The sequence below is a fragment of the Eretmochelys imbricata genome, chromosome 1, assembly GCF_965152235.1.
Source record: "Eretmochelys imbricata isolate rEreImb1 chromosome 1, rEreImb1.hap1, whole genome shotgun sequence".
Lineage (NCBI taxonomy): Eukaryota > Metazoa > Chordata > Testudines > Cheloniidae > Eretmochelys > Eretmochelys imbricata.
In genome coordinates this window covers 49,742,771-49,767,930 of record NC_135572.1, presented here as the reverse complement: position 1 = coordinate 49,767,930, position 25,160 = coordinate 49,742,771, and the positions used below count along the sequence as shown (strand labels likewise).

At 42.1% G+C, this 25,160-nt stretch overlaps 1 protein-coding gene across 6 annotated transcripts in view; it reads left to right on the top strand.

Moving 5' to 3' along the window:
- Positions 1-25,160, top strand: part of LOC144261029 (NEDD4-binding protein 2-like 2) — a 104,623-nt gene that overhangs the window by 18,239 nt on the left and 61,224 nt on the right. For 3 of the 6 annotated variants that reach the window (XR_013345125.1, XM_077810107.1, XM_077810100.1), the window contains 3 exons: positions 8,542-8,630; positions 9,046-9,122; positions 18,395-18,538. Coding sequence is in view for 4 of the 6 variants with exons in the window: in XM_077810100.1 (XP_077666226.1) it covers positions 8,542-8,630; positions 9,046-9,122; positions 18,395-18,538 (310 nt within the window). In the remaining 2 variants the exon portion in view is untranslated. Of the gene's footprint in view, positions 1-8,541; positions 8,631-8,656; positions 8,806-9,045; positions 9,123-18,394; positions 21,391-25,160 lie in introns of those variants that run through there. The other 3 variants (XM_077810125.1, XM_077810117.1, XM_077810140.1) reach the window with 3 other exon arrangements.

Sequence of the window (25,160 nt, the reverse complement as noted above, 5' to 3'; positions counted from 1 at the left end):
TAAACTTGGGTGGTGGTCGTGGAGGTGGTGAAGAGAGGAGTTTGTTATGTTTTGTTTGTTTGTAGTTTTTTTATGTCTGTCTGGCAAGTTAAAAAAAGAACTAGTTAAGTTCATGGAGGATAGGTTCATCAATGGCTGTTAGCCAGGATGGGCAGGGTTGGTGTCCCTAGCCTCTATTTGCCAGAAGCTGGGAATGGGCGACACGGGATGGATCACTTGATGATTACCTGTTCTGCTCATTCCCTTTGGGGCACCAGCCATTGGCCACTGTCGGAAGACAGGATACTGGGCTAGATGAACCTTTGGTCTGACCCAGTATTGCCGTTGTTATGTTCTTAAGTTGTTTACAACATTTTCTTACACATCCAGACCTCATCACAGTTTTCCATGCCACTGTGTTTTCTGGATTTGGTTACTGAAAAGGCTCTGATTTGGGTCACACTGAAAAAGTCTTGTGTACTCCAACTAGTGCAAAATATGGTTTCCTGCATGCAGGAAATGTATTACAGAAGTTTTCATAGTTTTCTAGTTCATTTCTTGACATCGAGCAGAGTTTGACTTTAATCTTGAAAAGCTTTACTTGTTCTAGATCTTAGCTATAGAAAGAACAACTTTTCTCCCAGTGAGCCAGCATGGTGAATGAGGTCAGCTGAAGTGCTTGAGAGATTTAGATTCTAGATTTAAATGTTAAGTAATAGAATATTCTCAGTTCAAAATTTTTTTCCTGTGTTGGTCAGCAATAATCTGGTATGTTGGCCTTATGACACAGTGTTTGATTAGAAATTGTTTTGGAAGGGAATTTTGTTTTGGAGAACTGTAATTTTTTTCTTCTAGAGGAGGGCAAAAAATGTACATTCTTAAATGTTTTTTGTCCCTGAGACATGTTAGAGGGCATTTTATAAATAAAAATATAAATAAAGGCCACCAAACAGCTGTCATTTGATAATGATTTTTAGTCCTTTCTGACCTGAGACTAGCTCAGACTAGTGACCCAGAGGTGAAAAGCTCTATATCTCCTTATTCATTTATCTAAGTTATCCAATATTTCTGTATTTCAATATTTAATAGGAACACTGTTCCTTATTTTCTGAAGCTGGGGTGTGTCTGTGCAGTACCAGAACAACTCATTACCTTCAGTTTTAGCGTGCAGTGAATGCCTTTATACAGCTTTGGGTGCAAGCAGCTATTAATTACATCATTATGTAGGTGTTGGGGAGGTGTATACATTTATTCATAGACTTGCTAAAGTACTTGTAGCCTTACACATGTATATAAGCCTTGAATACTACTTATACTAGGATTACAGTGAAGAAAGCAAAAATGAAAGTACACTTCCCAAATGAGGAAATTAGTCAGTCAAGAATAAGGAATAAACAAGGTCAGCTCCCAGACTGCTGCGCTGGGCATCACAACATGGGGAGTAGATGGCCAGCCCTCTGTGGAGACAGAGGTGGTTAGGGACTATTTAGAAAAGCTGGACGTGCACAAGTCCATGGGGCCGGACGAGTTGCATCCGAGAGTGCTAAAGAAATTGGCGACTGTGATTGCAGAGCCATTGGCCATTCTCTTTGAAAACTCGTGGCGAACGGGGGAAGTCCCAGATGACTGGAAAAAGGCTAATGTAGTGCCAATCTTTAAAAAAGGGAAGAAGGAGGATCCTGGGAACTACAGGCCAGTCAGCCTCATCTCAGTCCCCGGAAAAATCATGGAGCAGGTCCTCAAAGAATCAATCCTGAAGCACTTACATGAGAGGAAAGTGATCAGGAACAGTCAGCATGGATTCACCGAGGGAAGGTCATGCCTGACTAATCTAATCGCCTTCTATGATGAGATTACTGGTTCTGTGGATGAAGGGAAAGCAGTGGATGTATTGTTTCTTGACTTTAGCAAAGCTTTTGACACGGTCTCCCACAGTATTCTTGTCAGCAAGTTAAAGAAGTATGGGCTGGATGCATGCACTATAAGGTGGGTAGAAAGTTGGCTAGATTGTCGGGCTCAACGGGTAGTGATCAATGGCTCCATGTCTAGTTGGCAGCCGGTGTCAAGTGGAGTGCCCCAGGGGTCGGTCCTGGGGCCGGTTTTCTTCAATATCTTCATAAATGATCTGGAGGATGGTGTGGATTGCACTCTCAGCAAATTTGCGGATGATACTAAAGTAGGAGGAGTGGTAGATATGCTGGAGGGCAGGGATAGGATACAGAGGGACCTAGACAAATTGGAGGATTGGGCCCAAAGAAATCTGATGAGGTTCAATAAGGATAAGTGCAGGGTCCTGCACTTAGGACAGAAGAACCCAATGCACAGCTACAGACTAGGGACCGAATGGCTAGGCAGCAGTTCTGCGGAAAAGGACCTAGGGGTGACAGTGGACGAGAAGCTGGATATGAGTCAGCAGTATGCCCTTGTTGCCAAGAAGGCTAACGGCATTTTGGGATGTATAAGTAGGGGCATAGCGAGCAGATCGAGGGACGTGATCGTTCATCGTTCCCCTCTATTCGACATTGGTGAGACCTCATCTGGAGTACTGTGTCCAGTTTTGGGCCCCACACTACAAGAAGGATGTGGATAAATTGGAGAGAGTCCAGCGAAGGGCAACAGAAATGATTAGGGGTCTGGAACACAGGGTCTGGAACACATGACTTATGAGGAGAGGCTGAGGGAACTGGGATTGTTTAGTCTGCGGAAGAGAAGAATGAGGGGGGATTTGATAGCTGCTTTCAGCTACCTGAGAGATGGTTCCAGAGAGGATGGTTCTAGACTATTCTCAGTGGTGGAAGAGGACAGGACAAGGAGTAATGGTCTCAAGTTGCAGTGGGGGAGGTTTAGGTTGGATATTAGGAAAAACTTTTTCACTAGGAAGGTGGTGAAACACTGGAATGCGTTACCTAGGGAGGTGGTAGAATCTCCTTCCTTAGAAGTTTTTAAGGTCAGGCTTGACAAAGCCCTGGCTGGGATGATTTAATTGGGGGTTGGTCCTGCTTTGAGCAGGGGGTTGGACTAGATGACCTCCTGAGGTCCCTTCCAACCCTGATATTCTATGATTCTATGAAATTTTTGTAAAGCTGGAAAGGTAATTTAACGTTATCCATGTCAGAGCACTTGAGAGTTACCTGATACCTATTTTACAAAACTACTAATTAGATTTTAGCTCAGAGTGAAATTTTAGACTCCAAAATATTAATTTGAAAATTAAATTTACATATTTTAACTGATGCTAAAACAATTTATATATTATTATTGTATATTGCATTTAAAACACTGTTAATAATGTAAGGTTGCAAAGTCAAGTAGTCAAACATTAGGAAATAGCAGAATTATGGTTGCTTATGCAACTTTAATTTGACCTCCTTGTGCATATGTATTATGCTACTGTCTTTAATTACGTTATCATTGTCACAGTTACAGGGTGACCTGTACTTGAGTCCCTCTAGTGCACCCTTTCAGTGATAGGCTTCACTACTACAACTTAAGTAGCAACATGCCCTCTTCTCTAATAAGGTACTGCTTACCCAAAGTGCTTTTCATGGTATTTTCAACCAGAATGGCTGGGATCTTCCTTTCATGAGACCAAAGGCCTGCTGGCACCTTGTCTCCAAGATGAAGGATGCCAGGGTATCTCTGATATATAATGATATAATAGACCAGTCATTTGTTCTTCAGCTGTAAATAGGGTTTTCTTTTCTCCTCCCCCCAACCCCACATGCTATTCACATCTTCCTCTTGATTTCTTCTCCTGAAGTCCCCACAATCTCTTCAATGGTATTTGACTCAGTACGCAAATAGATTTCCATTGTAAGATACAGAATACACAGTGGTCAGACAAGGAGATAAATGTCTCCTACCTCATGTCTGGTGTAACCTTTCTTAAGGTATGTCACCTCCAGGTGATCTGTCTTTAACTTCAAGGCATAATTCAGTTACATATACATAGCTCCTTACATATTATTCACACATACATTTCACAATGATTATGATGAACAGTGGCAGGCTTTCAGTAGAAACCTGGCATGACAGTTTTTGGTGAATGTAAATACCAGAACCAGGGGATCCCTGTAACCCTTATGCACCCCTCTGTCCTCTGCCAGTTGGCATCAAGAGGTCCTTGGGTCACACACACAATTAGTGGCAACCTCTGAAAAGTTTCATTTAAGTGGCTTGCCTAGTAACACATAGGAAATTCATGGGAAAAGCAGTGATAGAATCCAGTTCTCCAAGATGACATTTGTGGGGAGGGTTAGCTCAGTGGTTTGAGCATTGGCCTGCTAAACCCAGGGTTGTGAGTGCAATCCTTGAGGGGGCCATTTAGGGATCTGGGGCAAAAATTGGGGGATTGGTCCTGCTTTGAGCAAGGGGTTGGACTAGATGACCTCCTGAGATCCCTTCCAACCCTGATATTCTATGATTCAAGTGCTTTAAGCATGAGACTGTACAGTACAGTACTATAGTTGGGAGGTTCCTGCGCCTTACCCCAGACAGGCACTGGTACTGGAAACAGTGAGGCAGGCAAGGAGGCTGAAGGTGCTGTAGACTAGGAGAAGCACATTGTGCAGCAGCGGCATCTTCCCCTACTCTGCAAGCACCGGGGCGGGGGGCTCAACCCTCGGCCTGCCCACTCCACCCCTTCCTCCTCTTAACCCACCTCTTCATCCCCTCCCCGTCTTCCCCCGTTACGCTGCATGCCGCATCCTCTCTCCTCCACCTGCCTCCTTCCCGCGGCAATCAGCTGGCTTGCGGCGTTCAGGAGGGAGTGGGGAGGAGCGAGGACACGGCGCCCAGACTCCCCCTGTCTCCTGCCCTCAACAATCAGCTGGTTTGCAGCATTCGGGAGGCAGGGGAGGGTGGGGGAGCCTGCGTGCCAAGTCCTCGCTCCTCCCTCCCCCCTCCTGAACGCCGCAAACCAGCTGATTGCTGCGGGCAGGAGCCGGGGGAAGGCGCCGATCTGTGGGTGTCTGCCAGCGGGTGGGAGGCGCTGTGGGGGGGTGTAGGGGGGCTGCCAGCTGTGGACAAAGCAGGCAGCCAAACGATGTTATAGCAAAGCATTGCACAACTTTAAATGGAGCATGTTCTTTAATTGAGCAGGGAAGTAAGATCGAAACACCGTTAAGCAGGGAGTTACTGTACATATCTTCCAACTTCTGAATCAAGTTAGGGATGCATGGTTCTTATAGACAGTAGTCTCATTCATTGCATAGGCAACCTTAGTTCTGTCATTACCTAAATTTGTGCACTTGACTTTGCAGATTTAACATACTTTTAACATAGGTTGTTTGGGCTTTAACTTCTTAGGGTTTTAAAAAAGTAAACTGAAACCCACCCACATTCCATCCTGTGGAACCCTGCTGACTCTTGCATGGATCATCAGCAGGATTTGGATCTTAAATCTATCAGGCTTCTACCACTTGACCTAAACTAATAACTGGTATCTGTCTTGGGTACTTAAATAGCCCTCCGTTACTCAAATATGTGAGTGCCTCACCATCTTTTTAACATTTATCACAATACCCCTATGAAAAAGAAACTACTGTCATCTTTATTTCAGAGATGTGGAATTGAGGCAGAGTGAGGCTAAGTGACTTGCCCAAGACTCACACAGGGAGTCCGTGGCCAAACAGAAACTTGTAGAGAGGTCTACCAAGTCCAAGTGTACTGTTGTAATTGCTGGATCATCCTTCCTCTCTATGTATGGTCCTCTCAAGTAGCAATAGTATGCTGTGTGGACAAGCCACTAATGGAAGATGATGCACCTTTTGCAATGGCTATTTGCCAGGCAATAGAGGAATTTTGAGACTCTGGAAATCTGGGTCCAATTCCAGGTTCTGGAGGGGAATGTGCTCTTGTGATTATAGACTGGGGGTGGGCAAACTTTTTGGCCCGAGGGCCACATCTGGGTATGGAAATTGTATGGTGGGCCATGAATGCTCATGAAATTGGGGGTTGGGGTGTCGGAGTGCATGAGGGCTTTGGCTGGGGGTGTTGTCTCTGGGGTGAGGCCAGAAATGAGGAGTTCAGGGTGTGGGAGGGAACTCCAGGCTGGGGCAGGACTTTAGGGTGAGGGGCGGGGAGTGAGGGCTCCAGCTGGGGGTGCAGGTTCTGGGGTGGGGCTGGGGATGAGGGGTTGGGGGTGCAGAAGGGGGCTCCGGGCTGGGACCGAGGGGTTTGGAGGGCAGGAGGGGAATCAGGGGTGGGGTAGGGAGTTGGAACATGGGAGGGGGGCCAAGGGTGTAGGTTTTGGGGGGCGCTTACCTCAAGCAGCTCCTAGAAGCAGCGGCATGTCCTCCCTTCGGCTCCTACATGGAGGCACGGCCAGGCGGTTCTGTGCACTGCCCTCTCCGCAGGCACCACCCCTGCAGCTCCCATTGGCCGTGGTTCCCAGCCAACAGGAGCTAAGGGGCCAGCGCTTGGGGCGGGGGCAGCATGCGGAGCCCCCTGGCTGCCCATATTCATAGGAGCCGGATAGGGGACGTGCTGGTGCTTCTGGGAGCTGCGTGGAGCAGTCTAGCCCCCATCCCCGCTCCCCTGCTGGAGCAGGGCAAGCCCCAGACCCTGCTTCCCGCTGGAAGCTCGAGGGCCAGTATAAAATGTCTGGAGGGCCAGTTGCGGCCCCCAGGCTGTAGTTTTCCCATCCCTTTTATAGACCCTTTTGTCCTTCCCCCTCTCTGCTCCTACTCCTTTCCCCTAGATACTTCTCACATTTCTCTATTTCTGTTCACCACCACACCATTCTCTGGGCCATTCCATTTGCTGTTATCCCTGCTTCCACTCACTCGCTACCAGGCTACTCCTTCCAATTTCCTTCTTACCCCTTTTTTGCATTTGAGTCAGTCTTGCCTCCTCTTTACCACCACATGTTACCTAGTGGCTAGTCCTTACTGGAATACTGCATTCCGTTTTGGTTTCCACACTTAAAAATGGATTTTGACGAATTGGAAAGGATTTAGAAAAGAGCTACCAGAATGATTTGAGGTCTTACAGTGAGACTAAAACTCCATTCAACAAAGAAAGTTCACTGGTGATACTTGATCTGTCTATAAGTATCTATATGGGGAAAAGATTTCTGGTAGTAGAGGCCTTTTCGGTTTAATACAGAAGCCATAACAAGATGCAGTGACTAGAACAGTGGTTCTCAAACTTTTGTATTGGTGACCCCTTTCACACAGCAAGCCTCTGACTGTGACCCGCCTCCCCCTTATAAATTAGAAACACTTTTTTACATTTAACACTATTATAAATGATGGAAGTGAAGTGGAGTTTGGGGGTGGAGGCTGACAGCTGGAGACCCCCCATGTAATAATCTTGCGACCTCCCTGAGGGGTCACGACCCTCAGTTTGAGAACCCCTGAACTAGAAGCTAGAATAAATTAAGATCAGAAACAGGGTGCAGATTTTTTTTACAAAAAGGTTAATTAGCTATGAGAACAATTTACCTAGAAATAAGAACGAGGAGTATTTGGCACCTTAGAGATGAACAAATGTATTTGGGCATAAGCTTTCATGGGCTAAAACCCGCTTCATTGGATGCATGCAGTGGAAAACACAGTAGGAAGATATATACAGATACACACAGAGAACATGAAAAAATGGGTGTTACCATACCAACTCGAACAAGACTAATCAATTAAGGTGGGCTATTATAAGCAGGAGAACAAAAAACTTTTGTAGTGATAATCTGGATGGCCCATTTCAAACAGTTGACCAGAAGGTATGAGTACTAGTAGGGGAAAAAATTAGCATGGGGAAATAGTTTTACTTTATGTAATGACCCATCCACTCCCACCCTTTATTCAAGCCTAATTTAATGGTGTCCAGTTTGCAAATTAATTCCAGTTCTGCAGTTTCTCGGTGGAGTCTGTTTCTGAAGTTTTTTTGCTGATACAGACTAACACGACTACCACTCTGAAACCTGTTACCTAGAAATGTGGTGGTTGAAGTCTTTAAATCAAGATGGAAGGTCTTTTTAAAAGATATGCGCTAGCTCAGCCAAAAGTTCTAGGCTTGATAGTTTGCAGTTATTCATATGGGATTTTTATTAATGGATATATTAGTTGCTGAAAGCAATAAAGTAACTTAAGCATAAGTTTTTCTAGAAGCATTTTCATGCCATCTCTGTCACAATAAATGTGTATTCCATGTAATGTGGCCCTTGTAATTATTGTTCTAGGAATTAACTGTAAAAGTAACTATAAAAGTTCTTTAGCCAACACTCTTCTTGTCTTGTTCCCCATAACAAATGCCTCCGTAGCTGCTTATTAGGAATCAAGAAGGAAATAGGCAGTTTTCCCTGTTAACTATGTAGCTCTATTAGCACTTGTCTGTGTTAAGCAGATTACGGTTTGTTGGTTTACCCTGAAGCTGGGGCCGCCTTATTTAAGTGGAATCTAATTTAGAATCCAGTTTAGATTCCTTAATTAATCACAACATACTAATGCAAACCTCTTGTAGAACAAAAATGCTTGTCATCATTTTACTTGAAATAGACAGAATATTCATTCCAATTTTTCACTCATATGTTGAGGGTTGTATTCTAATCTTTATTTACTGCAGCAAAGCAAGCTATGGAACAGGGAAGATCTCCAGTTATAATAGACAACACTAATACTCAAGCCTGGGAAATGAAGCCGTATGTGGAAACGGTAAATATAACTACTGTGTAATTAAATCCATTGTTGTTATACTGTGTTGTTTTTTTTTTTGCAGACCTACCTTCACAAAGCATGAATGCAACTACTTTGTCTAGTAATGGGTCTTCCTTGTTGACATTCCTTTCTCTCCTCGAACAGGCTATTTCTTTGACATAGCCACTAACAGGTATGGGGGTAGTCTAGTTTGGATTGACTTGACCTAATGTTTTTATCCTAAGATGAAACCTAGAGGTTGTGGGGTAAGTGATCTAAAGTTCAATGGGCTAAGACTGCTTAGTATTTAATTTCAGTAAGTCTGTTTTTCATTAATATGTTTTCTATTTAATGACGTTATGTTTGTTGCAGCATAAACTAGTATAATAATGTTACACCTATCATGCATACTGTATTTCTTTATTTGCTGTAGGCTCTAGGGAAAGGCTACAGAGTGGAATTCCATGAGCCAGACACATGGTGGAAGTTTGATCCTGAGGAGTTAGAAAAGTAAGACTTGTGTTATAGTAGCCATCATAGTTATTTTCTTTTGTATTGTGGTTTAATTTAAATTTTTCTCAGTACTTCAATAATTGCTTAGGTGCTTTACTGCTAACATGTGTTTTCTAGTATGTACTGACTTCTGTTAATATGTATGTAAATATACTGCTTACATAAATATCAGCTCAGGAATACACAGAGGACCCTGTGTCCTGGTCCCTTTGAAATCAACAGCAAAATTCCATGGACTTAAGTGGAAAAATAATCAGGCCCATAGGACACACTTCCTTACACAGCGGATGATTAACCTAACCTGGGAAGTCATTACTACAAGATGTGACTGAGGCCATGAGCATTTATATAGATTAAACATTTATATTGATAAGAACACCAACAGTTTAATTAGGTAGGATAAAACATTTTACAAGGAATATAAATCCTCATGCCTAAGGGTATAACTCCATTCCTAACTAGTGGGGATTAGGAAGAAAATTTCCATATGAGCAGGTTATTCCATAATTGTCCATCACAGTGTTTCTTGAAACTTTTTTCTGTGCCACCCCATGCGCCCCCCCCCCCCCAATCATCGGTAGTAAGTACTGTCGGAAACTTGATACTGGATTAGATGGACATTTGGTCTGATCTGTTATGGCAGTGCCCATTTAATTTTGTTTGTTAATTTCTGATGTTTGTCATTCACTCCAGATCCTCTTGAAATCTATGGGATGTCAGTGCATGCCAGGCAAACTTGGGAGAAGTCAAATGGATGAAGATGTTCACTGTTTTTTCCCCATCTCTTGTTGACATGGTATCATTTTAGGGCTACCAACAAAGTGATTGGGTTGAGTTAGCCTTGCAATGGTATGTTAACAGGGGATAAGGGAAAAAATAGTAAGAACATTCACCTTCTAACTAGATAGTAGTCAGAAGAGCACAACATTTGGTTTTCTTGTTTTGGTAACTAAAAATATTAAAATTTAGATTCAAGCATAGTGTATATAAAAAGAATAATAATTACTAAATACTGAGAAATTGCATGCATAATCTCACTCAAATTAAACTAAATTCTTAATGACCAAGTATCTGAACTCTTTCAAAATGTAGGTTATAATGAAAACTTACATAAAGAAGTGTAATGGCTCTAATACAATACTGGAGTGAAACAAAAGTAGGAATCCCAATTCAGTATCTCATCAGCTCTTAATAGCTAAACAGGGTAGGATCTAGGTAGTACTTATGTAGAAGGTCATCAAGGAAAATGCAGGGCTGCTTAGGAAGTGGTCTTTGGTGGTTCCGTAAGACATTCTATCCTCAAAGTCAGTATTGAACAGGTGTTGCACTTGTCAGAGGGACTTTATTGTGAGAATCAACATCTTACCAGTTAGTTCTGATCACATGTAATTATAAAATAGTCCATGAAATTATTTTGCAAGAGTTAGGGACGTTAACTCTGGCAACCTGGCCAGATTCTTCTCTTGGTAATTACACATTACATTTCTCCTGCGATTGGGTACAGTATTTGTGTGAAGTGTTGCTCTACTCTGTTAAACAGTTGCTGTTTCTCCCTCCATAGAGGCCTTCATTCATTCATTCATTCATTCATATAGGTCGAAAGTGAATGGCATGTGGAGGTACAAAATTGCAGTTCCTTGTGCTGGAGAGGTTCATTGTGCTTTGGGAGAATTTACAATAGGGTAATGGCAAGTGGTAGTTCTACTATCCCGCTTCTTCAGGTTTTATGCCATTGGAGGGCAGCCTTAAGCTGCAGTCAGTGTTCCTTAGAAATTCTGTCCGTGGACACTGTTGTGGGGATGTACTGAACTAATGCATCAGCAACTGTGGCCATGCCTCCTCCACTGTCAGCACCACTTACCTTTGGGGCCTTACTGGCTCTCTGCAGGTGCCTTCCTCAGTACAAATTCTTTGCAGCTGCCTGTGCCACTGGACACTGCCCTTTGTCCCCACATCCCTTACCAATTCATACAACGAAAGACTTAAAATAGGAGCGACCACATACTAATTCTGTGGTAGGGACTGAATTATTATGGCATTGAGAATCAGTGAGTTGGGAGCAAAAGAATGACTGGCAAAATCAGAAACATCAGCCTCCATTTTCAACAGAAGGGATCTAGATGGACAAGGGTGGCAGCAGAAATGAAAGCCTCTTTTAGCTGATTGAATACATGTTGACTCTCCACAGACCAGACAAATCAGGGTCCCTTTTTCAGAAGGGCCACTGGGGGGCTACCGGTATCGAAATCTCAGATGAAACACTGGTAGAAGTTAGCAAACCCTAAGAATCATTGTATGCCCCAGACATCCCTTGGAGTGGCCCACTCTGGGATGGTAGAGACCTTATGTGAGTCCATAGGCCCTCTGGGGAGGCAGTGTAACCCAGAAACTCAACTATGTTCCGATCAAATTTGCATTTTTCTAATTTAGTGTAGAAGTGGTCTGACGTATTCTTTTTAGAACATTGTGTACATGCTGGTCATTCTGATATTTGTTTTCAGAGAAGATCAGGATGTCATCTAAGTAAATTACTACAAAATGGTCCAACATATTTCTGAAAATGTCATTTATAAAATGTTGAAAAGTAGCAGGGGCATTGTGTAGTCAGAACAGCATCACAGTGCATTCAAAATGTCTATACCAGGTGCAGAATGTAATAGTCAACACACAGGTGTAGGAAACCATCCTTCTTGGTGACAAATAAAATTGGAGTCCTGCTCGAGGACTTGGAGGAGCAGATGAACCCCTTGCAGAATCTCTTGTAGGTAGCTTCTAAGGGCCTGCACCTTGGGTTCTGAAAGGGAATAAATATGTCCCAAATGAATTTCCACTCTGGCCTGGATATGTATAGGGCAATTATAGGGCTGACAAGGCAGCAAAATATTGGTCCTCCCTTTTGTCAAAAATATCAAATAGATCCTGATACTTTGCAGGTATAGCCACAGTAGTTGAGGGGCGGGTTGTGTCTTATCAGGCCCCTCCTAAACTGTCTTAGCCTGGCTTGGAGAGAGACAGCTTCAACAAGTACAAGATGGGGGCTGCCTCTTTTCTCGGACTGAGGTTGAGACAGCAGGTCTGACATCAGTGCAGAGAAGTGAACTTGATCGTGCTAGAGCTCCAGCAGTTGTGGGGGTCATGAGTGGTTAGCCAAGTGATGCCAGAAATAACCAGGAAGAGGGGGAAATGGACTAGGCCAAACCAAAAGGTCTCCTGGTGGTCCTGGATAGTGGTGACTTCTGAAGGAGCTGTTTCTCATGTAACTGGGCTGGAGGAAAATAGAGATCCATTGACCGCTTCAATGAGGTCTGGGATGGGATTGACTCATGTTGATATCTGGTGTTGTGAGATGCTCCTGTGTCCACGAGGGCTTCCAGGTGGACATCTGCCATGGCCGGATGTCTTAAGTGGAGCGGGAGCCGAAGGTGGAGCACCGCCACTAACGGTACCTGTGAAGAGGTACTGGTGTATCAAGTTAGATCCAGGGGAAATACATCACCCCCAACCAGAACTCCTGTAAAAGGTGGAGGGCTGGTATTTCCTTGCTGGGAGACGAACCAACCTTTAGCTGGGCAGCTTGAGCTGTAATGTCTAGTTCTGCCACAGTAAAAGCATAGGCCTGCCAAGTGGCATTGGTTCTTTTCGCCATCAGAAAGGCTGGATCAGACAATGCCAAGTTGCATGGGCTCCGGTTGCGGCAGGAGGTCAGTGGGGAGTCTGGGCATGAGTGACTGAGACTGAGGTATGGTCAGGGCACCGTTGCCTTTTCCTGGCAACGTTCCCGTAGCCGGCTATCAATTCTTATATTCAGGTTGATCAGGGGTGCCAGTCTGGCCAAGATTTCTGCCCAGGCCACTTAGTCCTTCTCTTCATCACTCAGACCACGCCAGAAGTGGTGGTGCTGCGTAGCCTTGTTCCATTCTGTGTCAGCTGTGAGGCAGCAGAATTTTGTGGCATAGCTAGTGACCAGCTTGTGGCCTTCTCTCAGGGCTTGAAGTGCTGATTCTGCTGTATGTATCTGCTTTGGGCCATCGAAGATGGTTGTCATGGCCTGGACAAAGTTCTTAAACTCTCCCAAGAAGGGACTGGCTTACTCCAAAAAGGGGGAAGCCCAGGCAAGTACCTCTCAATCAGGAAACTGATGACGAGCCCCACCTTGGCTCTATCGATGGAATAGGTCTGTGGTCTTATATGGAACAGGAGTGGCATTGGTTCAGAAACCCATGAGAAGCCCTGTGATCCCCATTGAACTTGTCTGGGTGGGGAATCATAGTACTGGAAGAGACTTCGAGAGGTCATCTAGTGCAGTCCCCTGCACTCATGGCAGCACTAAGTATTATCTAGACCATTCCTGACAGGTGTTTGTCTAACCTGCTCTTAAAAATCTCTAGGGATGGAGATTCCACAGCTTCCCTAGGCAATTTATTCTAGTACTTAACCACCCTGACAGGAAGTTTTGCCTAATGTACAACCTAAATCTCCTTTGCTGCCATTTAAGCCCGTTGCTTCTTGTCCTATCCTCAATGGCTCCATGTCTAGTTGGCAGCCGGTGTCAAGTGGAGTGCCCCAGGGGTCGGTCCTGGGGCCGGTTTTGTTCAATATCTTCATAAATGATCTGGAGGATGGTGTGAATTGCACTCTCAGCAAATTTGCGGATGATACTAAACTGGGAGGAGTGGTAGATACGCTGGAGGGCAGGGATAGGATACAGAGGGACCTAGACAAATTGGAGGATTGGGCCCAAAGAAATCTGATGAGGTTCAATAAGGATAAGTGCAGGGTCCTGCACTTAGGACGGAAGAACCCAATGCACAGCTACAGACTAGGGACCGAATGGCTAGGCAGCAATTCTGCGGAAAAGGACCTAGGGGTGACAGTGGACGAGAAGCTGGATATGAGTCAGCAGTGTGCCCTTGTTGCCAAGAAGGCCAATGGCATTTTGGAATGTATAAGTAGGGGCATAGCGAGCAGATCGAGGGACGTGATCATCCCCTCTATTCGACATTGGTGAGGCTTCATCTGGAGTACTGTGTCCAGTTTTGGGCCCCACGCTACAAGAAGGATGTGGATAAATTGGAAAGAGTCCAGCGAAGGGCAACAAAAATGATTAGGGGTCTGGAACACATGACTTATGAGGAGAGGCTGAGGGAACTGGGATTGTTTAGTCTGCGGAAGAGAAGAATGAGGGGGGATTTGATAGCTGCTTTCAACTACCTGAGAGGTGGTTCCAGAGAGGATGGTTCTAGACTATTCTCAGTGGTAGAAGAGGACAGGACAAGGAGTAGTGGTCAAAAGTTGCAGTGGGGGAGGTTTAGGTTGGATATTAGGAAAAACTTTTTCACTAGGAGGGTGGTGAAACACTGGAATGCGTTACCTAGGGAGGTGGTAGAATCTCCTTCCTTAGAAGTTTTTAAGGTCAGGCTTGACAAAGCCCTGGCTGGGATGATTTAATTGGGGATTGGTCCTGCTTTGAGCAGGGGGTTGGACTAGGTGACCTCTTGAGGTCCCTTCCAACCCTGATATTCTATGATTCTATGAAAGGTTAAGAAGAACAATTCTTTTCCCTCCTCCTTGTAACAAATGTGATTGAAAAACATAAAACTGTTTTATGTGATTGAAAACTGTTATCATGTCCCCTCTCAGTCTTCTCTTTTCCACACGAAACAAACCCAGTTTTTTCAGTCTTCCCTCATAGGTCATGTTTTCTAGATCTTTAATCATTTTTATTGCTCTTCTCTAGACTTTCTCCAATTTGTCCACATTTTTCCTGAAATGTGGCACCCAGAACTGGACACAGTATTCCAGTTGAGGCCTAATCAGCGTGGAGTAGAGCGGAAGAATTACTTTTCATGTTTTGCTTACAACACTCCTGCTAATACATCTCAGAACAGGGGTGGGCAAACTACGGGCCACATCCAGCCCGTCAGAACTTTTAATCTGGTCCTGGAGCTCCTGCTGGGGAGTGGGGTTGGGAGCTTGTCCCACTCTGGCTGGGGAGCAGGATCGGGGTCTTTCTGTGTGTCCCCCCTCTGGTTCCTACGCATGGGGGTAGCCAGGAAACTCCGCATGCTGCCCCCGCCACAAGTGCCGCCCCCAGCAGCTTCAATTGGCCGGCGATGTGGACGGGGCAGCGCGCATAGCCGCTTGACCAGCGTTGCGCCTCTGCGTAGGAGCCAGAGGGGGGCATGCTGCTGCTTCTGGGAGCTGTGGGGGGTGGCGCCTGCGATCAGGGCAGCGCTCAGAGCCGCCTGGCCAGCGCCGCACCTCTGCATAGGAGCCAGAGGGGGGACATGCTGCTGCTTTCGGGAGCTGCTTGAGATAAGTGCCTCTCAGAGCCTACATCTCTGAACTCGCGCTGTGGCCCAACCCCCTGCCCCAGGCATGAGCCCCCTCTTGCCCTCCAAATCCCTCAGTCCCAGCCCAAGCACCCCCTGCACCCCAAACCCCTCATCCCCAGCCCCATCCCAGAGCCTGCACCCCCAGCTGGAGCCCTCAAACCCCCCCGCCCCCCGTTCCCCAGCCTCCTGCCCCATCCCTGATCCCCCTCCTGCCCGCTGAACCCCTCAGTCCTAGCCTGGAGCACTCTCCTGTACCACAAACCCCTCAGTCCCACGCTGGAGCCTTCACCCCCTCCCCCCTAACCCCCAGCCCCAGCCTGGAGCCCCCTCCCACACCCTGAACTCCTCATTTCTGGCCTCACCCCAGAGCCCACATCCTTAGCCGGAGCCCTCACCCCCTCCCACACTGCAACTCCCAATTTTGTGGGCATTCATGGCCCGCCATACAGTTTCTATACCCAGATGTGTCTCTCAGGCCAAAAAGTTTGCCTACCCCTGTCCCAGATTAATAATCGCTTTTTTTTTTTTTTGGGGGGCAACAGTGTTACACCATTGACTCATATTAAGCTTTTGGTCCACTATGACCCCCAGATCCCTTTCCACAGTACTCCTTCCAAGGCAGTCATTTCCCATTTTGTATGTGTGCAACTGATTGTTCCTTCCTAAATGAAGTACTTTGCATTTGTCTTTATTGAATTTTATCCTGTTTACTTCAGACCATTTCTCCAGTATGTCCTGATCATTTTGAATTTTAATCCTATCCTCCAAATTACTTGCAACCCCTCCCAGCGTGATATCATCTGCAGACTTTATAAGTGTACTCTCTATGCCATTATCTAAAAAAATCATTGATGAAGATATTGAACAGAACCGGACCCAGAACTGCAGGACCCCACTCGTTATGCCCTTTCAGGACCCCACTCGTTATGTGAACCACTGATTACTCTATGGGAATGGTTTTCCAGCTAGTTTTGCACCCATCTTATAGTAGCTCCATCTAGGCTGCATTTCCCTAGTTTGTTTATGAGAAGGTCATGCGAGACCGTATCAAAAGCTTTGTACTGTTTAAAAGGAATGAAATGGTTGGAAGAGAGGTAACCAAGCTTAGTGGCCAGGTTAGGAGCTAAATTATCATGTTTAGAGGGGCTAGCCGAGAGCCAGAGACTAGGAACCAGGGGCAGAGCAGTGATCAGAAACCGAATGCCAAGTGCAGGGGACAAGCCAGGAGCCAAGGGTCAGAGCTGTGGTCAGAAGATGAATATCAAGTCCAGCGAGGAAGCCAGAGCCAGGAATCAGGAGTCAAGGATCAGAGCCAGAGTGGAGGCAGGAGCCAAGAGCAGGGATTAGGAACTGGGAGCCATGATTAGGAATCCAGGAGCAGAACCAGAGATGAGCAACAGGAGGCAGAAGCAGGGATTCAGAGTAAGGGCTAGGAGCAAGAAGGGAGCTGAGAGCAGGAATAGGAAGCAGGACTAAAAACACAGGTGCAGCTATGGAATGCTGTGGAGCAGCCAGGAACCCAGGGCTGATGCAGTGCTTGTTTAAGACTAAGTGCTGAAGTCTTCAGCCAATCTGGGTTCATTAGCGAGTCAGCCAAATCCAATGAGCAGGGTCTGTGTTCAACTGTGGGTCCCTGACACACCCACTCAATGATATGGCCCCCATCATGGTTGTATTTAACAGCACCGTAGTATCTGATAGGTAAATAGAAAGAAGAGTCATCTTAGAACAGTATACACATATTGTCCCTATTAACAGTATGTAAGATATTGCAAACCCATGCAGTATCTTTGGGGTCCATTGTTTTAAATACATGGTTTATGTATGATTGTGTTCTACTCCATGGGGGAGGATTATCATAGCTCCTCTGGGAATTAAAAACAGTGGGTGATGACTAAGGCAAATCAGCCAGGTTGTAACCCTCCCAGAGAGGTACCATCTCCTGGAGAGGCTCACATATACTATTTCTAAGCAGATTCTCCGAAGACTAACAGACAAAGAAAGGACTTTTGGGTAAATAGCCTGAGTTTAAACTGATTCGGGGCCTTGTTTCTGGTCCAGCAAACAGACAGGAGCTGCTGTCACAGCGGGGCCCTATCCCTTGCAGAGGAATTGGAAAGACTTTAGCCTACTTGGGCCCCATAAGACAAATGGGTGACCTCTGGTAGGCTGTTTGTTTTTACATGTGTATTTACCTGGTGAACAAATGTGCTTGCTTAAAAAAAGCTGTGTGGTAACCCGTAACAGCTGGCATTAACACCACTCATAGGCCTTGAAGAGAAAGCAAAGCATAGGTCTTGGTCTTTTTAGGCAGACTGGCTTGCTGCTATTATTGCAGTAGAAGACAGGGAGCTGTGCAGCCTTAAAACCACTGGTCGGGGGGGAATGAGATGCAGGTCTCTGCTCAAGAGAGGTGATGACTGGGAGCCAGAAACCTTGAAGTGGGTGCCCCCAAGGGACCACAGAGGGGGAAATACAGGTGCAGTTGCTCTGAAACTGTGACAAAAAGCACCACATTACTGTATAAAGGAAAATACTTTTGTTTTATATTTTTGAAGTATATATATTTGTATATTTGTACAGTATATACAATGAATTGTGTTAAAAAGATGTAATACAATTTGGATATTATAAAATGGTAAATACTGTGTAATTAAATCTGAACTTCTACACACTACAGCATATTGTTTTTCAGAAGTGTGTAGTCAGTTGTAGTGAATTTATTTCAAAACAGTAAGCTTAAATATAGTTGTAGTATTGGAAAACCCGATGTGATCCTTCTGGATCTCGAAAGTGGGCAGAAGATTAAATTATGGCATTTGACAGTTTGGATAGATGGAGAGGATAAAACACACAATATTCTTCAAAAGTTTAAGAAAGACTGCAAACATATAAAAAGTACCAAACAGTTCATTTAAATTATTATTTTTGTAGGAGGAATAAACATGGGGTTCCTCGTGAGAAGATTGCTCAGATGTTGGAACGATATGAATATCAAATGTCCATCTCTGTTGTAATGAATTCAGTGGAACCTCCTCACAAAAACACACAAAGGCCACCTCCACAGCGAAGACAGAGGTGGGGAAGCTGTATAGACTCTTGGAATTCTTTCAGTGTTTCAAATAACCGATAACTCAGGTTACATTCAACTAACACCAGTTTGTTGATCACTCTTTTAAAAATATTAAACAATGGACTTTCTCCTGAGGTTTAAATAGGCTTAATGCAATTAAAGGACCATTCTCTCTTGGAGATTGTTCCATTAAACAAAGTTTTGGAGGCTTAAATGTAAATAAAATTTAATATAAAAATGTATGTTAAATGTTTTTACAATCTCTATTTATTACATTTGTACTAACTTTGGTTTTGGATAGTGTAAAGTAAACAAGTCTTCCTTTATAGTTGGGTCTCAAATAATGTTATCTACAGAGGATATTGTTGAGCAGATTTTTGTTTTTGTTCTTTTTTTGAGGAAGTCCTAACAAAACTTAGGAAACAAAACTGTTTTTTAAATAGAACTCAGAAAAGCCCAGAGTTATAAGTTATGTGTGTAGTTATTGCATTTTAACTATTTCCACTGCTTTTTAATATTTTATCCAACTTTTATCCAGGTTTTTATACTGAACAATCATGTTTTCTATTTCTTGCTGGATGCTTGTTCATTTTAATTGGTATCCAAAATGTTGTCACACTTATAACCCAGATTTCCTTTCCTCTTCCCTTGGTTTCCATCTTCACTTTTGGCTCAGAGTCTCATCCGGCAGCGAAATCAATGTGCTGCAATTGCAGTATTCACCAGCCTGAAATTACAAACCATGATTTGTCTTAAATTTGTTTGCTATCTACTGAAATACCAAATGTAGTTGTGCCTTGAAATTACCTAAATTTATGTTTTGAGATTTTTGTTGGCATGAAAATGTACAGCTGCATTTCTTTAAGTTTACAGCATTAAGATGCTTAATTGGAACTGAGTCTTTTGGGGCTAAGTGTTCTTACTGGGCAAAGAAAACAGAATACTTAAAATATTAATCTCTCAGGGATCATCTGCAGTTGGAGTATGTGCAGTTGCACCAAGTAGGTACAGGTGGACGGTGGTCTCAGTTCTGTAAAACCACATTACATTCTTTTCAGGATTTTGACACAGGTAGTATTCTCTTCTTAGCAGATGCCTAAAACTGAGCCAGCATGGAGATTGATCATTTTATTGCCATAGATCCTTTTTACCTTAAGCTTAAACACTGGTATGGTAGTAAGTTTTAAATTTAATGCTTGCATTTTTTTTGGTCCCTGGACTAATAAAGTATCTCTCTGTCTGTTACTGCTGCCATTGTTTTAGTAGTCCAATGTAAGTCTGAAAAAATTAGTATTTTGTTCTTATGTTTTATCATTTTATATTAATGAAAATATTACTTAAACAGCAGTTGATATAGTTAATGTTTAGACTGTGCCACATTGGATTTTCTGTTGTGTGTTAAGAAACGTGTGGGAGATCTTGAGGGCAATTTTTTTCAAGAATCTTTGTCCATTGGATAAATAGATCTTCATTTAATATTTAATTCTGTTCTTCAAAGACAATTATAAAGAACTTGGTTGTGTGCAGTACTATTAGAATAAGATAGCAATTATATTGCAGACACCAAGATGCATTTTTTACTTTTGTGCAATGAATGAATAAGTTTATAATGCCTCATTGAACATGTTTATACTGTAGAGATATGATGGCAGAAAAAAAAATCAGCATTTTACAATGGCTGCTCAAGTAAACTGCCCAAAGCAAACCTCATTAATTTCAAAGAATGTAATATGGTATCAATTTGTACTTCTACAATAAGGGGCTAAGCACACAAGACATCTACAGGTAATGGGATGAAATTAGTGATCTTTAGATACATTGGCTGTCTACATGCTGTCTGACTGATGAGAACCACAAAACAAGTTTTTAAATCTGAGGCTTTTTCTAGAAAAGTGGTTGATGCAATTAAGACTTCTGTAATTGTGTAGGAAACTATAACAAAACAACTCCAAAAACAAAAAAAAAAGTATTTATTTGAAAATTTGCATTTAAGACATACCTCAGTCTTCCATTTTTAAGGTTTAGGTATGAAATTACAGTGTAGTTAGTCTGCTATAATAGATCTTGAAAGGGAGAAATGAGACTTTAAATCGGTATGTACCGTTAAAGTACACATCCTATGGGTTACTGTTATGTTTTGTATTGTGTAATCATGATATTTGAAAATTGGCCCTAATTCATTTTTAAATATTGGAAAGTCTTAGGTCAGTATGCTTTGTTGTATTAAATAAAAATATGAAAATAAAAATGTCAGCAATCACTGGGTAGAACTCTAAAAGGTGCAGCCCATTTGCTCTATAGGATTTATAATATATAAACACTTAATCATGTTTTCTTATTATATGTTTAAACCTGATTACATGATTAAAGGGACACTCGGGTTAAAAATGACTATTTAAAAAACAATAAGTTTCCCTGTGTGGGTTATTAGTAAATTTGATTATTAAAGCTGAAATAGTTGGATAAATTTAACATTTTTTTAAAATTTTTTTTGCATATTCCTCAACTTGGAGGATAAAACTAGATTGTTCAGTTCTTGTTCATATTCAGTTTTCCCTTTGATCAAACACCACAGGAAGGTGTTTAAAAATCAAACAAAGTTTTTATTAACATTTAAAAGGGAAAAAAACTATTTACATTTTCTATTGTATTAACAAGGGATGTTTTTTCAATTTTTAAATAAAATCTAAATCTTGGGTTTAAAAGTACCTGACTTTGTCCCTTCCATGGCACAATGTGCATTTGTCTCCGTCATCATTTATTGGGAGTCCAGATGTGCAGTGACAGGTTTCAGAGTAACAGCCGTGTTAGTCTGTATTCACAAAAAGAAAAGGAGTACTTGTGGCACCTTAGAGACAAACCAATTTATTTGAGCATGAGCTTTCGTGAGCTACAGCTCACTTCATCGGATGCATACCGTGGAAACTGCAGCAGACTTTATATACACACAGAGAATATGAAACAATACCTCCTCCCACCCCACTGTCCTGCTGGTAATAGCTTATCTAAAGTGATCATCAGGTTGGGCCATTTCCAGCACAAATCCAGGTTTTTTCACCCTCCACCCCCCCACACAAATTCACTCTCCTGCTGGTGATAGCCCATCCAAAGTGACAACTCTTTACACAATGTGCATGATAATCAAGTTGGGCCATTTCCTGCACAAATCCAGGTTCTGTCACCCCCTCACCTCCCTCCCAAAAACCACACACACAAACTCACTATCCTGCTGGTAATAGCTCATCCAAAGTGACCTGGATTTGTGGTGGAAATGGCCCAACCTGATGATCACTTTAGATAAGCTATTACCAGCAGGACAGTGGGGTGGGAGGAGGTATTGTTTCATATTCTCTGTGTATATATAAAGTCTGCTGCAGTTTCCACGGTATGCATCCGATGAAGTGAGCTGTAGCTCACAAAAGCTCATGCTCAAATAAATTGGTTAGTCTCTAAGGTGCCACAGGTACTCCTTTTCTTTTTGCAGATGTGCAGTGCAAACTTTTAGGACTTTATACAGCTGTCATTCTAGTATTCTAAGAAGAGTATATCATCAGGCCCCATTATAGTGGCTTTTGGAGGGGAACATTTGAACCTGTAATGGGGTCAGGTTGAATAAACCATTAAATCATTATTTCATTTCTGAGAAAGGGAATATCAGAAAAGTTAAGGGGAAGTTGTAGATGCCTTTGAAGGATGGCTGCATATAAAAATACATGTCAAATCACTTGGGCTCTCGATTAATCACAATTAACTCACATGATAAACTCAAAATAATTAATCACGATTTAAAATATTAATTGCGATTAATCACAGTTTTAATCGCATTGTTAAACAGTAGAATACTAATTGACATTTATTAAATATTTTTGGATGTTTTTCTACATTTTCAAATATACGGATTTCAGTTACAACACAGAATACAAAGCGTACACTGCTTACTTTATCTTTTTTATTACAAATATTTGAGCTGTGAAAATGATAAACAAAAGAAACAGTATTTTTCAATTCACCTCATACAAATACTGTAGTGAAATCTCTTTATCGTGAAAGTGTAAGTTACAAATATAGATTTTTTTTGTTACATAACTGTACTCAAAAACAAAACAATGCAAAACTTTAGAGCCTACAAGTCCACTCAGTCCTACATCTCATTCAGCCAATTGCTAAGATAGACAAGTTTGTTTACATTTATGGGAGATAATGCTGCCCACTTCTCACTTTCAAGTGACATTGTAAATAAGAACAGGCATTCACATGGGACTTTTGTAGCCGGCATTGCAAAACAGTTACGTGCCAGATATGCTAAACATTCGTATGCCCCTTCATGCTTTGGCCACCATTCCAGAGGATGTGTTTCCATGCTGGTGATGCTTGTTTTAAAAAAAAAAAAATGCATTAATTAAATTTTGACTGAACTCCTTGGGGGAGAATAGTACGTCTCCGACTCTATTTTACCCGCATTCTGCCATATATTTCATGTTATAGAATCTTGGACGATGACTCAGCACATGTTCATTTTAAGAACACTTTTGCTGCAGATTTAACAAAACGCAAAGAAGGTACCAATATGAGATTTCTAAAGATAGCTACAGCACTCAACCCAAGGTTTAAGAATCTGAAGTGCCTTCCAAAATCTGAGAGAGATGAGGTGTGGAGCATGCTTTCAGAAGTCTTTAAAGAGCAACACTCTGATGCGCAAACTACAGAAGCTGAACCACCAAAAAAAAAAAAAAAAAAATCAACACTCTGCTGGTGGCATCTGACTCAGATGATGAAAATGAATATGCGTCGGTCCGCATTGCTTTGAATTGTTATCGAGCCTAACCCATCATCAGCATGGATGCATGTCATCTGGAATGGTGGTTGAAGCATGAAGGGACATCGAATCTTTAGCGCATCTGACATGTAAATATCTTGCGGCACCGGCTACAACAGTGCCATGAGAACACCTGTTCTTACTTTCAGGTGACGTGAACAAGAAGCGGGCAGCGTTATCTCCTGCAAATGTAAACAAATTTGTTTGTCTGAGCAATTGGCTGAACGAGAAGTAGGACTGAGTGGACTTGCAGGCTCTAAAATTTTACATTGTTTTATTTTTGAATGCATTCTTTTTGTACATCTATATTTGTAAGTTCAACTTTCATGATAAAGAGATTGCACTATAGTACCTGTATTAGGTGAATTGAAAAATATATTTTTTTACAGTGTAAATATTTGTAATCCAAAATAAAGTGTGCACTGCACTCTGTATTGTAGTTGAAATCAGTATATTTGAAAATGTAGAAAACATCCAAAAATATTTAAACTATTATTGTTTAACTGTGTGATTCATCGTGATTAATTGCAATTAATATTTTTAATTGCTTGACAGCACTACATAGCACTAGAGAGCAACAAGGTCCATTGCACATCGGAGTAGAGCACTAATATAAGATACTGGTTTTAGAAGAATAATCTGCAGTTAGTCATCACAATTTTGTTTTTAAAAAAAATCAGGATTTGGTAGTTAAGGAAAAATGTTTGAAATTTGATAATCTCTTTTAATTATTCTAAGATTTTTGAGGTGGTTTTCTATATAAACATATTAGGCAATAAATAGAAATACACAACTGAACTAATGTTTTAAATGCACTTTTTGGTTTAGTGGGGCTTAGTTTTGAAGACTTGCATCAGCATGCTTTTGTTTTATTATGAAGCAATTGTGGAAAACAGTATTTTAAATTAGAGTCTGCAAATCATCAAGGTTGAAAATCCAGACTTTAATTCAGTCTCTTTCTGTGGTTCTGTACACCTATTGTGCAATTTTAAATTTGTACAATGTGATGTATATCTAAGTGTTTTGATAAGAAATTTTATTAAAACTAAAAGTTTGACATACGATTTTGTTTTCTTTTTAGTAACGGTTTTAGTCATTTGCAAGTTATTGCAGTGAAGATGTTTTTGTAGTCCGTGCTTGAATTGTTTAAAATATTTGAATTATAGTGTATTTCATAAGTTAACATTCTATTAAATACACCCCCTTATTGTATCTTATTCACAGCCACTTGTATTACTTTTTCTTCAGTTTTCATGTTTAGTTATTAACGTAATCTCCTTAAAGAAGGCATGGAAATCATAGGAAAAAGTCAGAATTATTTTCTGTGTCCCAAATCTTTGTACACTTAAACATGAAAATACATTACTACTTTGAGGGAAAAAAAAGTTTTAGGAAGCCTCATTTCACTTACCATTGTGATTGTTAGTTTCTCTAGCCCATAATAAGGTTAGAAAATTACTTGGTTTTGTCGTCAGTTTACATCAAGATATTATAGGAAAAAATAGCCAATGACTGGAATCTGATATGTTTTTGCAAGGATTTTGCAATAACTTAACCTTCAGCTTTTAAAGGAAGTTGGGAAGTTGACACTGAGTTTTAGTTTTCACTTGGAAATTTTTGTTTAAATTGTGAGGTTTAATTCTTGTCTAAAAGATTAAAAAACAATATACAGGCATCTTCTATGTTTTTGGCCTGTCTGGAACTATAATTCATGGGTCATGGTTATGTTTTTGGTATAAAAAGCACACAGATGAAAGTAGGCTAGTATGTATGAAGAACATATTACTTTTTACAGCTTGGCATGTTACCAG